General features: G+C 39.4%; 1 protein-coding gene across 1 annotated transcript in view; it reads right to left on the minus strand.

Moving 5' to 3' along the window:
- Positions 1–1,372: 1,372 nt before the first annotated feature.
- Positions 1,373–16,483, minus strand: part of SLC2A13 (solute carrier family 2 member 13) — a 381,359-nt gene continuing 366,248 nt past the window's right edge. Inside the window, exons 8-10 of the mRNA XM_047066543.1 lie at positions 9,415–9,536; positions 9,149–9,301; positions 1,373–2,804 (exon numbers count right to left, since the gene is read on the minus strand). Of these exons, the coding sequence (XP_046922499.1) occupies positions 2,578–2,804; positions 9,149–9,301; positions 9,415–9,536 (502 nt within the window). The 3' untranslated portion in view covers positions 1,373–2,577. The remainder of the gene's footprint in view (positions 2,805–9,148; positions 9,302–9,414; positions 9,537–16,483) is intronic.

Below are 16,483 nucleotides of genomic sequence, written 5' to 3' on the forward strand. Positions count from 1 at the left end.
TAGTGGTAGCCAAAGATGCTAGGAACTTAAAAGGTACATATAAAAAAACCTGAAAAGTTCAAATACTTAATTTTTAATATTCTATAAATGTTCACTGAATCTAAAAACAACACCCTAGTTGTATAAGGTTTCTTTTTAAGTAGTTGTTTTTAAAAAAATTATAAATAATCTTTATACTATGCCATTCTGTCTTATACTTCCAAGATATGGAATACTGTCTTTATCACTATATAAATAACAAATAGTTCTTTAAAGGAGAGTTTGAGGAGACTAGGGGAGGAGGACTGTGGCTAATTTTCCCTGTTTTTATGTGCATTTATGGATATAAAGTTCAAAGTGCCATTTGCTCACATCAGGGAGAACAGGCCATGTTCTGCATTAGGAGATAATAAAAGTCCAGTCGCTCCTTTAATAATAAGGTTACTGTGCATTCAGCCCAGCTGAGTATATAAGCATATAATTAAGGCTATGTATACAATAAAGAGAAGAATTGAGGCAATTATTTGGATGAATCAGAAAAATACATTTTTAGAGAGCACTTTAATTGGTCCAAATGCTTTTTCTCCCCATATTCTGATTTTGCCACATAATAGCTCATTTTCCATTTCACTTTCCCTGTGTGAAGTATTACACAGATAAGAAATTTCTTATGGGATAAGAAATATGAATAACTTTTTCTATTAAATCACATCTGCTTTTCTGGGGGAAAAAATCAATACTAGTATCCCCTTAGAAATCAATTGTAAAAGCACCTAATTCAGGGAAAAAAACTCTCTAAAATAAATTTTTTTACTGTATGAAATGATCAAAGGGAGCTTTTTTTTTTTTTTTTTTTTTTTTTGGCTGAAGGATTTTTTAGGCCAGTAAAGTGACATTTTAAAAGCACGCTTATCATACCCCTGGTGGCTAAGAGAATAAACCTCCTTGGCTACATTTGCAGTTTTGATAATAGTGACAGGAATAAGCCAGACTTCCAGCGAAGAGCAAAACACCTTTGGGAGACTGGCAGAAACAATGAATTTAGAGATAGCTATCTTTTCAGTCCAAAGAGTGCCTTATTAGATGTTTAGAGCCATATTAAAATGCATCAAACTTAAGATTCATTCATATTTTCACTGGAACTTGCAAGTAATTTTGTATATCCTGTGAAGTTCTTAAGAACAAAAAATAGGGATCATTGATGAATGAGCATAAGAACCAATGAACACTTTGCAAAGACACTGCAGAAATGTATGCTATATTAGAAACATCAATCTGTTCCAATAGAAAATCTCAATTTTTAGACAAGGAAAGAAATCCAAGCCAAGTATGAGAAAAAGGAAACACCCGCAGACAAATCTATGTATCTTTTCTTTTTTGGTAAACTGTCAGGGAAAATGAGAAAAGGGTGTGCAAAATAAAAACAAATTTGTGCTCTTAAAGTAAAAAAAGACAAGTACTATTAATTAACGAAATGTCATGATTCCCTTATGAAGAATTAATAAAAAGTTAAGGAAAACGTAAGTCCCACTATTTACTTAAACATCAATATAACAGCAGCATTCTCTGTCACTGATTTTCTTCCTTTCTTTTTTGTTTCTGAAATTATTTGATTAAAAGGGGAAAATAGTCTGCTAGCAGCTATTTAGAACAAAAATGAAGGCACAAATAGTAGGGCTCTAGAGTCGATGAGTGAAGGCGTGGTGAGTATCAGGTGATTTTGGCATGAACAGAAACCCTGAAATACACTTGAAGACACGGCACTGTTTTGCGTTTATAGGTGCATACTTAAGTGACTAACTCGATCAGGGATCCATAAAAATTTTTTCTTTCTTACTTTCTAGCAATAAAATATACTTATCAAAACTTGCCAGCTTATCTGTGCAAATGTATACTTATCACTGATGCAAAAAAATACGTATGAAAATAAACCCTTAAAGACCTGCTTTTCATTATGTTCCAAAGGTCCTGTGCAGAGTCAGTTTCTCAAGAGCTCTCAAGATCTGACTTGGAGAGAGAGATCAAAATGTGGAATCCAAAGGAGATAAGGACAACCATGCCTCTCTGGAGGCACTATTGAATCTGCTGAAAGCTTAAATGGAATTTACTTTCTAATAGTTGATCACAGATAAGCTACTTGTCCTTAGGGAAATTTAGGGCCAACAGGCCATGTTTTGACAGAAAACATCCTTGGATCATATCCCAGAATCCTTCTTCATAAGTGTATCATACATATACGATTCAGCTAGTTTAGCACTGACTCTATTGCCACTAATAATTATATATGGTCTTAGGAAAAAAGGATACCACTGAAGTCACTGGATACAATATTCATTTTAGACTATCTCAGGAAGGATTTACATACATTTGTTCAATAATTATTAATTTAAAATCTCTAAATATTGTTTCACATTTCTGCTTGTGAAAAAAAAAATGTCATCATGGTTGTATCTTCCTCCTAATCAAATATTCTAGAATATGAGGTCATTCAAAACTAGACTGGAAAGAACCAGATTAAAAGCAGGGCAGTGAGGTCACCAATTGCTGCTTTTGTTCCCCAAGTTTGTTTAAATACCTAAATATTTCAGCAGCTGAAAATTATTCCACATCAGAAGCATCGTTGTCAGAAAGATGATAGTTACTTCCCTTCACCCGAATATATTCAATATATCTCCCTTCATCAGAATCTGAAGCGCCACATGTACATAACCTGTTGTCAAAGAGTGATTCAATTTCCTCTAATTTTTTCCCTTTGGTCTCAGGAAGACAGCCATAGATGAAAAGGAGTCCCACAGCAGCGAATCCAGCATAGAGGAAAAAGGCTCCTGCAATGGAAAATAATACGTATGTATATGAATAGTCCTAGGTTGGAAAGTGTACTTGATTTTGATTTTTCCTTCTGGTCAATCATACATAACTGTGGTCTTACATGGAGGCAAAAAATAACTACTGGTCTGCTTTACTCTTACTATTCTAGCTCTATGAACATAATACAATTTACCTTTCTAAGCTCAAGTTATACAATGCCCAACTCAAGAAGAATGATAAACTGAGTTCAGATGTAACTTCTGCTTTGAAGTCTTTCTTCACTTCCTTGGCTAGAGATCACTGTTCTCTCTCCTGTGTACTTTTACAGCACTTTGCTGAAGCCACCGTCATAACAACCAAGAAGTATTATGTGCATGCATTTGCGTCTGTCTTGTCTACTAGAATGGAGGCACTTTGAGGGAGCAATTTCTTTCTCATTTATCTTGTACTTCTAGAATCACATACATGATGCCATTTCTGAGTTCATGATTCAGTGGAGTACATGGCAACTTATCTTTCCAATCTCTCATGCCCAAAGTTGAGAAGTCAACCTTGACTGTTTCCTTACCCTCGCAACCAACATCCAATCTGTTAGGAAATTCTGTTGGATCTACTTCAAAATACAATCCAAATATGACCACTTCTCGCCATTCCACTGGTATCTCTGATCTAAAGGCAATCTTCTCATCTGCACTATCACAGTGGTCTCTTACCTAGTCCCCTTGTTCCTTCTCTTAGACCACCAAGGTCCACTTGTTTTGGTCCATAGCGCTTCTCACCATCTGGCATACTATAAAGCTTACTAATTTGTTTTGTTTTCCCCAACTAGAATATAAGTTCCATGAGATCAGAGAATTCTGCTTTCCCCTAAGACTATGCATGCCAATGCAGTATAAACACAAAGACCTAAATAGTACCTGGTTGTGTTACAATTCTAAGTGTAAATACAGCAAGTCTAGATGGATGCGACATATGTGACTTGTGTATACTCTCTACATATTTCCAAGATGGTCTTTCTTATATAATTCTCAATTTAAATATAAGAACCTTACCACAGTGGAGTTCCTGCCTAATTTAAGGTGTTCAATTGAGATCATCCTGGTAATGGAAGATGATAAACTAATGTGACAAATGGCAGAAAGGATATCAGATTGGGAGTTGGAAAATCTAGGTTTAAATCTTGTTGTGTGACTTCCAGTCATTTAACCTCCTCTCTGTGCCTCAGTTTCCATATCAAGTAAAAAAAAAAAAGATGGTTTCTCAGCTATTTTACATATTTATTTATTTTTGAGAGAGAAAAAGAGGGGGGGCAGAGAGAGGGGGACAGAGGATCTCTGCACTGGACAGCAGTGGGGCTTGAACTCACCAACTGTTGAGATCATGACCCGAGCCAAAGTCAGATGCTCAACCAACCGACTGAGCCATCTAGGTTAGGTGCTCCACTCAGCTCCTATTTTAGTTTATAATTCTATAAATTTTACAACCCCAATCAGGAGCAGGCATAGGAGAGATGGTTATGAGATGCTTGAGAGGGAGATGTGCTCTCCTGTTTCAGTGTCAAAACTGGTCTCCTTAAGGACTGAGTCTATGGCTTGTTTGTATTTGGGTTCTCAATGCTTAATATGGTGCCTGACACAATGGAGCATCTAGAAATAAATGTGCTCTTGTTGACTGCAAGCAGATCTGAAATAAAGGGCTAAACTAGACAAAGACATATTTCAAAATCAAGCTGTAAGCAAAATAGTGTAGCAAGCAGTTAAAGAACTGAATAATATTTTCCCTTTCTGATGAATCATTACAGAATGGGAAAGACATTATGAAGACTACTTTTTAAAAGACATAAGTAACCATTCCAGGAATAAATACAGAAACATTCTTGGGAAGGTTCAAGGAAAACTGGAAGAAAAATGCTGCTGAATTGTCCACCTGAAAGAATCTGCTTGGTGGGACGAGGAGTCATGAGAGAACTTCAGGGAAAAAGAGGTAAATTACAAGATTTAGAAAAAATACGAAAGGGTTGACTAAATCATGGCATAGTTTGCTAGATTAAGTCAAGGAGCTGGACTTGTGTAAGAGAGATGCTCTTTGTTTAAAAACACAAATACAGGCGTCCTTTATTTCATTTGTTTGATTCATGTTAAACATTTCATACAAGCGTATATGTATTTTTTATGTCTTATACTTAGTAAATAATCAGAAAATACTACTAGGTCATCTGGGATGCATGGCTGAGTGCTACAGTGACAGGAAGGTTCCGTGGCTCTGTAGACAGTGTGGATCTGAAAGTCACAAAGTGATGCAGGCAGACTCCTGGGGCAGTTTCTTAAATTCTCTTGACCCTGCTTTCCTCATCTGTCTAATGGGGAAAAAACTGCTGCCCTGCCAAACTGCAAAGAACAGAAAAAAATGTATGTTACATGCCTACTAGAATTCTGGAGGTTAGCTGCCAAAAAAAAGTGGTAGCATTACCAAATGCATCTAAATGACTATGGAAGAAGGGTTGCTATTAGAGATAGAATAGAACAAGATTAGTAGGACTTAAAAACTGGGAATGTTTTCATGAAAAGGGTGATGCTGAAAAGCTAGCTCTTGGATGATGCTGGGTTTTGGAGGAAAAAAAAAAGCAGATGAGGTCCTGTGTTTGATTTCAGATAAGTAAAACTTGTGGTGGAAGAGAAATGGAATCATTAGCAGGGAGGGACAAAGAAAGGATGGTAATCATGATGACAATATAGAAAAAATAAGTGCAGATGGTAAAACATTTTAGACTAAATCAGGCTGCTAAACTCCAGAATCTCTAACAGAGCAAACTACGTTTGGCTTTATAAAATATAATGTTGAGGAAACATTCATCATGTTTCGCAATTTAGCAACAGTGGCATGAACAGAAATAAATCAAATCTGTCAGTGCTCCACCATTATGGTTAAAAACAATTAGATGGAATAGGAAGATTCTTAAAGGCCATATAGTTTCTTGCTTGTGACCCAGATTCCCCATCCAAATAACATCAAAGAAATTCTAAAATGAAAGACCCTTGGGGCGCTTGGGTGGCTTAGTTGGTTGAGCATCTGGCTTAGGCTCGGGTCATGCTCAGGCTCAGGTCATGCTCTCACGGTTTGTGCGTTTGAGACCCCGCAGGGCTCTGTGATGACAGCTCAGAGCCTGCAGCCTGCTTCAGATCCTCAGTCTCCCTCTATCTCTGCCCCTCCCCTCCCCATGATCTGTTTCTCTCTTTCTCAAAAATAAACAAACAAATAAAAGATAAAATACAAGATCCTTTTACAGAATCTAAAGCAGGCAATACCAAAACTGCCCAAGTGGTGAGACCTATGGTTAAGCCACAGAGGCATGGGCCAGCCAGGAAGGCTGTGGCCTCCTCCAAATAATGGCCAAGTCAGTTATGTGACTCATTTTCTTATTTCTCCTTGGAATGCAGGTAGAAAAAAACCCCAAAAATCTGTAATGAGTCTGTCAGGATTGTTAAGTGCAGATATTCCTCAGTTTTATTCTGAAGGAAATCAATCTTATGAAGAATCCTATATGAAGTTTCAGATTTAAACAAATATTTAATTGAATTATACAGGATGAGGAATCAAAGACCATGTCTGACTGAATTTCAGTACCTCAGTACAGGAACTTTGATACAATGCTTTTCAAGGGATCTATTTAGTAGATTTAGTATTTAGTAGTCACAAGTGCTATACATAAAATGGTATAGTCCTGACATTTTAATGATAATTTTTAGTAATAAACGTTACTGAATGGGGGCCAAGGCAGACTTGTCTAAGCAGTATAGTTCAGGAAGAAAACAAAATTTGAGGTTTTATGCAATAAGGAGGAGGCAATAAAAGAAGACATGGAAATTTAAAGAGAAATACATTGTTATGGAGTATGTTTGTTAAATCATCTATAGAAACATGTGTCTTACATAAATCAGTAACATGTAGATTAAAATTTAGGTCCAAAAACAGAGAAAAAACTTAGCAAGCAGTAGACCTAATGGACCAGTGTGTTGACATACCAGAAGCCTGGCTTAATGCAAAGCAAAAAACTTCTAACTAATATATAAACAATATATATATTTTATTATATATAAGCCATATATATATACTACAATATAAACTGTATATATTCAAATGGAAGTAGGGTTGACACAATTCACATTAGCTTCCGGTGTACAACATACTGATTAGACAACTATGTACATTATGCCATACTCACACGTGTAGCTACCATCTGTCACCACGTATCACTATTACAATACCATTGACCATGTGCCCTGTGCTGTACTCTTCATCTCCGTGGCTCACTCATCTGTAACTGGAAGCCTGTACCTCCTACCACCCTTCACCCATATTTGCCCAACCCTCACCCTCCTTCCCCTCTGGCAACTGCCAATTGGTTCTAACTGAATATTTCTGAAAGAAGCATGGCTGTGTATGCCCTATTTAAATTTTATTTCTGTTGCCTCCTGTTGTTGAGGCTGCATAAACTGAAGGAGGAGCTTTGCTAACAAAAGTCTTGCCATGTAGACTTTTAGTATTTGGTCTACAACTTAATAAAAAGAATACTTCCGTGGGGTGCCTCCCTGCGTGGTTCAGTTGGCTAAGTGACCAACTTTGGCTCAGGTCATGAACTTGCAGGCTCATGAGCTTGAGTCCCACATCGGGCTCTCTGTGGTCAGCACAGAGCCCACTTCGGATCCTCGGTTTCCCTCTCTCTTTCTCAAAAATAAACAAACAAAAATACTTCCTTGGGATATTAGCCTATATTTAGGTCTTTAAGAATTCCCTAAAACAAACAAAAAAATTAAGCATTCTCAAGAACTAGCAAATATGGGTAAATATTTATTGTATAAGTACCTATAGTGTCAGAAAGATAAGTTTCTGAATTTATGTAAAAAACTTTAATTGCCAATGGGATAAAATTGAATATATGAAATATGTATATCCATTTTAAAATGCCAATGCATTTCCTTTTTTTTTTTAAATTTTTTTTTTCAATGTTTTATTTATTTTTGGGACAGAGAGAGACAGAGCATGAACGGGGGAGGGGCAGAGAGAGAGGGAGACACAGAATCCGAAACAGGCCCCAGGCTCCGAGCCATCAGCCCAGAGCCCGACGCGGGGCTCGAACTCACGGACCGCGAGATCGTGACCTGGCTGAAGTCGGACGCTTAACCGACTGCGCCACCCAGGCGCCCCTGCATTTCCTTTTTTTAATATGTTTCTAAATTTCTAAATGTTCACTGGGAGAGACAAGAGTTTTATAAAGATAATAGGAGCTAATACTAATACAGTATGTTCAGGAAACAGGAAGAATAGATTTGTATGTTTCCTCATATTCAAAATTCATCTGTGTATTTATTAATTTGACAAACACTTCTGAGGGCTTATCAAGTGAAAAGGAGGCCCTGGAAGATACTGGGAATATAATGGCAAACCAGGCCTAAGTCCTGGCCTAAGCTCCAGTGATTTATGGTCCAACTGTGGGATGTGTGTGTGTCTGTTCTTGCAAAAAGGAATGTACATGCCCAGAGCATGGGATGCGGTGGGGTGAATGATGGGGAAGGGGTCAGAGAATGGTCTAAGCAACAGACACTCCATATACATACAGAGACTTACAGGGACTATCTTGGGATAGTCCATCGTTTAGAATCCAATTACAAACTACTGGCTCATAGAGAGTGAAGAAATTCTCTCGCTAAAGAGAAAATCTTTTCACTTTAGTTAAAAATGGACTTGAAGTAGCTTCCCAAAGCTTTTTTCCTGACTCAGCCACGTCCTAATATTGTTTTGAGTTATGGTCCACACATTTTCACATAAACACTTCTGTCAGGTTTATGCTTTTGGTAGTGGTAAGTGCTGGTCCGGGCCGACACTGAAATTACCACGCGGTGGCCTGAACAGCATAGATAATCTAGTGGAAGGCATACATCACAGCACGACCTTTGGGGGAGCTACCTGGACATGACTGCTCCATCATGAGACATCTTCAACATTACCCCTTAGATTCCCTGCCTGCATCATTTCTACCATCTTCTGTTATTTATGTTTCTTCATTAAAATAAAAGCCTGCGGTGAAGATTTCCAACTGGGGCGATAGCTAGGAGATGTTTGAGTTGTATGGGGTGAGGGCTATAAAGCACTGAGGGATGAGCAGCCATGCTGCTTAGTAAAGAATTACTCTTCTCTTTCCCTAGGTTCATTTCCAAGGCCTTTGGGGAATGAGAAAGCCACGTAGACATACTGAGTATAGCAAAAATATAACCATCTACTCTGTTAAACCCAAATGATAGTACATATAAAAAGAATAGGAAAAATAAAAATGAAACTATAGATGGAAAAAATATTCTCTTACCATAATATGTGAGGTACTCTGCTGTGTGTAAAAATGTCAGTGAAACCAAAACGTTGAACATCCAATTTATTCCAGATGAACATGCATTTCCTGTACTTCTTGCCCAAAGGGGATATATTTCGGAATTCACCGTCCAAGGCATTGGTCCCATTCCTGAGAAAAATTAACATTTTCAGTAAGGTAGTTTATAAGAAATTTGAAAAAGAGTAGTTTGTCTCCTTTAAAAAGAGATAACTTTAACACAGAAACACAAAGCCTTTGTTTACCAGGTGCGAAGAAAACAAGATATAAAATAAGGCCCAGAAGTGCAGTCCAGGAGTATGGCGTAGGGCAGAAATTGTAAGCCCAAAATACTTCTTCCGTTTTGAATTTGGTTTCATTCTCACACCTGAAAAATAATGAAATATTAAGTATTAACTTAATGTTTTAGGGTATAGTCGCAGAAATTCAATGTGCTCATCTTGAATGTTTTGGAAGTTCCTTAATTTCATTAAGGAAAAGGGTCCACGATGTTTTTCTTGAAAAACAAATTAAGATTTAAATATACAGGATTACCTGTGAGGCTCACACAGAATATTTTAGATCTGAATATAATTCAAGAGAAAAAGCTGTGTGTACAGCTCAACAGCAAAAAAAAATTGTCTAATTAAAAAATGATCAGAGGATCTAAACAGACATTTTCCTAAAAGAGATACATAGTTGGCCGACAGGTATATGAAAAGGTGTTCAACATCACTAATCATCAGGGAACTACAAATCCATAATCAAGGAAGTTGAAACCAAAATGAGGCATCACCCCCCCCCCTTGTCAGAATGGCTACCATCAAAACGATAAGAAATAACAAGTGCTGGTGGGGATGTGGAGAAAAGAGAAAACATTTGTGCACTATTGGTGGAATGTAAACTGGTGAAGCCACTTTACACAACGGGATGGAGGTTCCTCAAAAAATTAAAACTACCGTATGATTTGACAATCCAACTTCTGTGTATTTATCTAAAGAAAACAAAAACACTAACTTGAAAAAACACATGTGCCTGCATGTTCACTGTGGCATTATTTACAACAGTCAGGACATGAAAGCAACCTAAGTGCCCACTGATGGATGAATGGAGACAGAAAACATGGTGTGTGCAAACACACCACACATAGAGGAATATGATTCAGCATTAAAACAGAAGGGATTTTTGCCATTTGTAATCACATAAATGGACCCTGAGGGCATTATCCTAACCTAATAAGTCAGAGAAAGACAAATACCATATGATCTTATATGTACGATCAAAACAAAAAAAACCTGAGCTCATAGGTACAGAGAACAGATCTGCGCTTGTAGGGGCACAGAGTTTGGGGTGTTGCAATGGGTCAAAAGGTACAAATCTACAGTTACAAAATAAGTCATCAGATATAATATACAGCATGGCGACTATAGTTAATACTGTACCACATGTCTGAAAGCTAAGAGAGTAGGTCTTAAAGGTTCTCATGACAACAGACATTGGCAAATAATATAAGGTGACGGATGTTTAATACCAAATCATGTTGTACACCTGAAACTAGTAAGTTATAGGTCAAATATACCTCAATTAAAAAACACATTGTATTTTATACCCACTTCATAGAAGTCAGACATGATTTCTAGTTAGTTCTTGAAAGCCATAGTAACACTTTAAGACTGAGTGTCAGTAAGTTGTGGTAGAAAGACCTTAGAGTTTGCAGTCAGGACAAGATTCAAATCTTGAAACCAGATATTTTTTTTTAAAAAATAGAAAAAGAGAGAGGGGGGAAAAAAAGAAACAAACAAAAAAACCAAACAAGTGTGAGTGGGGGAGGGGAGAGAGAGGAAGAGAGAATCCCAAGCAGGTTCCATGCTGCCAGGGAAAAAATGCCCAACATGGGGCTTGATCCCACGACCATGAGATCGGGACCTGAGTCAGGATCAAGAGTCAGACCGACTGAGCCAACCAGATTCTTTTTTTTTTTTTTTTTTTTATAAAATGGGGATAATGCCTTACAGGTAATTTTAAGGATCAGAAGGGTCATTTGTAAGGAAGTGATAGCATAGATGTGAGCAGAGAACAATGCTTACATCTGATTCCAACTAACACTTTCCCTTCCTGCTAGGTGCCCTTACTTATGTCTCAGTCACTCCCTGATGACTTTGCCTCCTACTTCTATTGTGAAGCAAAGTCTCCGCTGGTCTTAGACTGACTCCCAAGGTAAAGAGTGGTAAGTTCAACTTAATTAAAACTGGAATTTCCCAAAAAGACATAACTAGTCTCAAAAACATTCTTGCTTCCATTGTCATTTTTAGACTAGTATTCCACCTCTATTGACCTCTGTGTTTGAACCTTAACATCTAAGCCCTGTCCTTGCTGTCATAACCCTGACCTCTGTCATAACCCTCCACCTTGTCTTCATGATTTGGGTGCCTGGTCAGTCATATTCTCCACCCTCTCACCTCCTCTGCCACAATCATTTATTTTTACTTCTGGCCCATATAATACTTTGGCTTCATAGTTCTTTAGCCTCTGAAACTGCAGAGAGAGCACTCTGTAGTTTGCTTGATTTGGAACTATTTTACTTTAAGGTCTCACAGCATTCCTTTTCTGATAACAAGCATTTTGTTTCCTCATTTCCTGTAATTTCCTCCACACCCCCCAAAAAATCTTTAGATTTAAAAAAAATTTTTTTTTCAACGTTTATTTATTTATTTTTTGGGACAGAGAGAGACAGAGCATGAACGGGGGAGGGGCAGAGAGAGAGGGAGACACAGAATTGGAAACAGGCTCCAGGCTCTGAGCCATCAGCCCAGAGCCCGACGCGGGGCTCGAACTCACGGACCGTGAGATCGTGACCTGGCTGAAGTCGGACGCTTAACCGACTGCGCCACCCAGGCACCCCAATAGATTTTAAACTCTTCTTAGTATTCACTTACCTTCATCACTGGGTGGGTAGAGACCATGCAGATACTCTTTGTTGGCCTCTAGAATCCATCTTTCTTTCATCCATGCTTACCTGCCATTCTATTTCAGTTTCCAGCCCTGTGCAGTGGGAATTTAACTGCCTTCAATAACCACGGGGCAGGGGCGCCTGGGTGGCTCAGTCGGTTAAGTGGCCGACATTAGCTCAGGTCACGATCTCGCGGTCCGTGAGTTCGAGCCCCGCGTCGGGCTCTGGGCTGATGGCTCAGAGCCTGGAGCCTGCTTCCGATTCTGTGTCTCCCTCTCTCTCTGCCCCTCCCCCGTTCATGCTCTGTCTCTGTCTCAAAAATAAATAAAAACGGTAAACAAACAAACAAACAAAAAAAAACACTGGGCAAAATTATGGAACCACACTGCTTGGTTCTATTAAAAGTTCATGCCAGGGGCGCCTGGGTGGCTCAGTCGGTTAAGCACTGGACTTCAGCTCAGGTCATGATCTCATGGTTTGTGGGTTCGAGCCCTGCATCGGGCTCCGTGCTGGCAGCTCAGAGCCTGGAGCATGCTTTGGTTTCTGTGTCTCCCTCTCTTTTTGCCCATCCCCTGCTCACCCTCTGTCTCTCCCTCTCTGTCTCAAAAATAAACATCTTTTAAAGTCTTCTCTACTGAATTCTGTGCTTTAGAGTAGACATTCAATAAACTTTGGTCAACTGTTGCTTCCATTAATTATTTAGTGCTATCTTCTAGTACTGACATCTTTTCCTCTGCTTTCCCACTATGAATTTGGGTCCTTCTTTAAGAAGAAAACTGAACCTATTGAACCTCTGTTTTTCTATATTTTCTTTCAGTTTCTTTCAGTTCTTCTCCCAACTCCATTGGTAACATGTCTCTTCCCTTTTCTAAGGACCTGCACCTTCTTCTTCTTTGCCTTCTGTCTCCTCTGGGGTCACGTTCCATCAGCAGTCTCTTTCCACCATTTTCAGTTTCTTCTGACTTGAACCTTCCCTTCTATTTACAACACACAAGATCACTGCTACTCACTTGTTCAAACCCTCTCATATTACTACTAGTTCATCTGCAATTATAGAGAAGTTTATACTGGTGAATTCTACATCCTCACTCCCCACTCTTATCTTCACAGCCCAGCTGGCCCATCCACCTCTATGCCAGCGGACTCCTGCTAGGCTCTGTTTTCCTGAATCTACTCACCCAAAAGTCTGACCCTCAGTCAGTCCCTTCCTCCGTCCTAACCTCCAAATTCCTTTATCCTGCCTTGATTATGAGGTTCTTTGATTACTCTCTGGTGGTATTTGCTGACAACCCTTTTTCTTCTCCTTCCCCTTTGCTTTTACAGTTATATCTCCATCTCTCCATCTTATCTCTCTGATGTATAGGTCTTCATTGCTTTTTCAACTGTATCTTCCTCCCTCAACCGCTCAATATAGGTGTTTTCTAAGGTCCTCTTGTGGGGCCTGTCCTTTCTCTCTTAAACATCTCATCTAATTTTATTTTAATTATTTTTTAAAAGAAATGCAGATTGCCACATGCAGTGCCTCATTTGGATGTGTGTGGAGTCTTGGAATCTTGACTACCCTACATTCTCCTATGAATGGGCCTTGACAGGTTGTTCAGAGTTTCTAACAGGTGCGCAATTCCCATATACCCTTGATGGAAGAACAGCCCTCCTCTATCCGGAAAGGTCACCCTCTTTGAGTGCACTATAGGAGGGGTGCACACAGAGCAATGAGGGAGGAAGGGGATATCGCCTAGCCAGCCAGATCAGCCAAATCAACCCTGGTGACCAATGGGGTAACAGATGTCACTGCCAGATCACCCTCACACCCTCTCATCTTAGAGATTTATGATCTCCATATGATGTTCCCTGATAGGTTATTCTAGCACTAACTTTTGTCTCCACTATTGGAATCTGGGTATCTGCTGAATATCCACTCTTCTTGCAGGCTGTTGGAACATTCAATGTGATGATGCATACTGAGGGCTTAGCACACTGCGTGGCAGGCAGTGTATGCTGGTGCCTCTCATGACATGCCTGTTTTCGATAATACCACCATCCTTTGAGTTGAAAGGGTTAAACTCTTGCAGTTAATCTTCGATGTTTTCTTCCCCATCTCTCTTTAAATCCTCTATGCTGTGAAGTCCAAGTAAAGAAGAGTGGCGAAGACAATGAGCTCTGAGACTGGCATCCTATGTTCAAACCTAAGTTGGGACACCCAGATTTGAAGCTGGGATGTATGTGAGCTAGGAACTTAACTTTTAAAAGCCTGTGTCCTCATCTGTGAAATAAGGATTCTCCTGACAGCCACCTCAAATAGTTATTTTGAGGCTTACCTGAGGTAATGGATTCAAAGACCTTCACGTGGTATGGGTAAGAATTCACGATTATGCTCCTAGACATGGTTTCTTGAATCTGACTCTTCTTTTCTATTTGCATCAAGACCACCCTAATTCAGACTCTGAGTGTGTGTCTCCTCACCTGCATGTGTCTCTACAGCAGACTCTAGAGTGGCCTCCCCATGATCTGTTTCCTGATGTTCATGCACTCCTCCAGTCCTCTCTCAGTGTGGGAGTGACCTGTGACTTCTTTCTAACAGAATGTGCCAAAAGTGACAGGACACATGTGACTAATATGTAAGGACAGTGCTGCTTTGCTGAAGTCTCTCCCTCTCTTGCAGGTACAGATGCCACCCGTTCACCTGTCTGAAATTCTTTCTTCTCAATGCATTTTCATTTTCCTCATTTACGTCATTATCACAGAAGGGCTCTATGTTGTCCTATCTGAAGAGCCTCTCTTTTTTACTGTCCTGGACTCTCCTCCGAGGCAGCGCAGCGCAAAGGTTAAGGGCACAGGGTCTAGAGTCAGGCCGCATGGTTTTGTACCTCAGTTCTGTTACTTACCAGGTGTATAACCCTGGGCAAGTTGCTTAGCCTCTTTGTACCTCAGTTTTCTAATCTGTAAAATAAAAGTCCCTAAGAAACTTGTTATGAAGATTACACACAATTGATAACTGCGTGGCACAAAGAAAGTGATTTAAGCGTTTGCCAAAAGAATAGCCAGTTTTGTACCCCCCACCCCTGTTTTTTTAAATCCCAACCTCTAGTTCATATTAGTATTATCTATGGACATAAACGAAGCCTTTGCATTAAACTCTGAGTAGAAAACAGCAGTAGAGATCTCCTGATCAATAATCCTTCACCTTCATTTCCCACCAATAGTCTTTTGAGTTCTGAAGATCTTAAAATGAGAAAATAAGAGAGGGGATGAGGAGAGAGAGGAAAGGAGAAAAGATAAGCATGCAGGTTGCCGGGGAGGGAAATGCTTACAAATACTCAAATCACTAAAAATCACTGAAAAATTCTATTCACGATTTCATCCATTATTATCAAAGTTACTTGCATGATCTATTTTTCTGGAACAATGGGCAGTAGCAAATTTAGGGTGGGCTCTGTGCAAGGTCTGATGTAGCTTTTCACCATTTGGCCGTGCTTGTGTATGTGCGTAAAAAGGCGAGTGACTCCCTGTAATCCTGGTGCTGATTTTAGGAAACCACTGCAGGCTCTGACTTGGCAGTTACACACTCAGCAATACGTAGACAGCTAATGACTAAGACTGTGACATCATCTGACCTTTAAAATACAAACACTAGAAATCCCAACTAAAAGATAAAAATGTATATTCCAAATGCTATTGCAAAATACCCTCATGTTTTCCTGGCTGAGCGAGTGCCGGTGGAAGAACATAATGCTCCAGAGAAAGAACAAAAAATACTTTGACATCAGTGTGTGGGTTGGGATTAGAAAGAGTCATGCACTCTGATGGGACACCTCACCACATTCTACAGCAAAACCAGGAAATGGACTACAATAACAGGAGCTGCGCAGAGGCCACTGCAGTGGACAGAGCAGCAGAATCCTGTGAGCAGGTGAAACAGGTCTGACTTTGCCAGACTCTGAGAACTAACTGGTACCAAGAGCATGACTAGACTGACACCTGATACCTAGACCGCATAAACGATGGGTTCGCTGTTCCAGCCATCGAACCCACAGTGCTTCCTTTAATGACGCATCTAGAAATGACAGCTCTCTTGGAAGGTAGAACAATTCTCCCTTGCCTACTCGACACCCACTCTAAAACCAGTTCAGATGTATAGAGCTACTTCTGCCTGTTTTGTGTGTGTATGTTGCCTCTCCATCAGATATCCAAAGAAATAACCAAAGGAACTAAGTGGTGCAACTGCTTTGCCACAGTTAACCATAAGCAACTCATTCCATGCTTTCTCTACAGCACACTCTTTCTGTATTGCTCCTTTATTCACTGTGATGAAATGAACTGCTTCATGTTCACACATGGGGGATGCGAGAAAATACAAACCTGTATTTGAATCACAAAACTTCAAA

This window comes from Lynx rufus, unplaced genomic scaffold (genome assembly GCF_022079265.1).
Source record: "Lynx rufus isolate CCGP_SWC_20201006 ecotype Redwood Valley unplaced genomic scaffold, mLynRuf1.p SCAF_7, whole genome shotgun sequence".
NCBI lineage: Eukaryota > Metazoa > Chordata > Mammalia > Carnivora > Felidae > Lynx > Lynx rufus.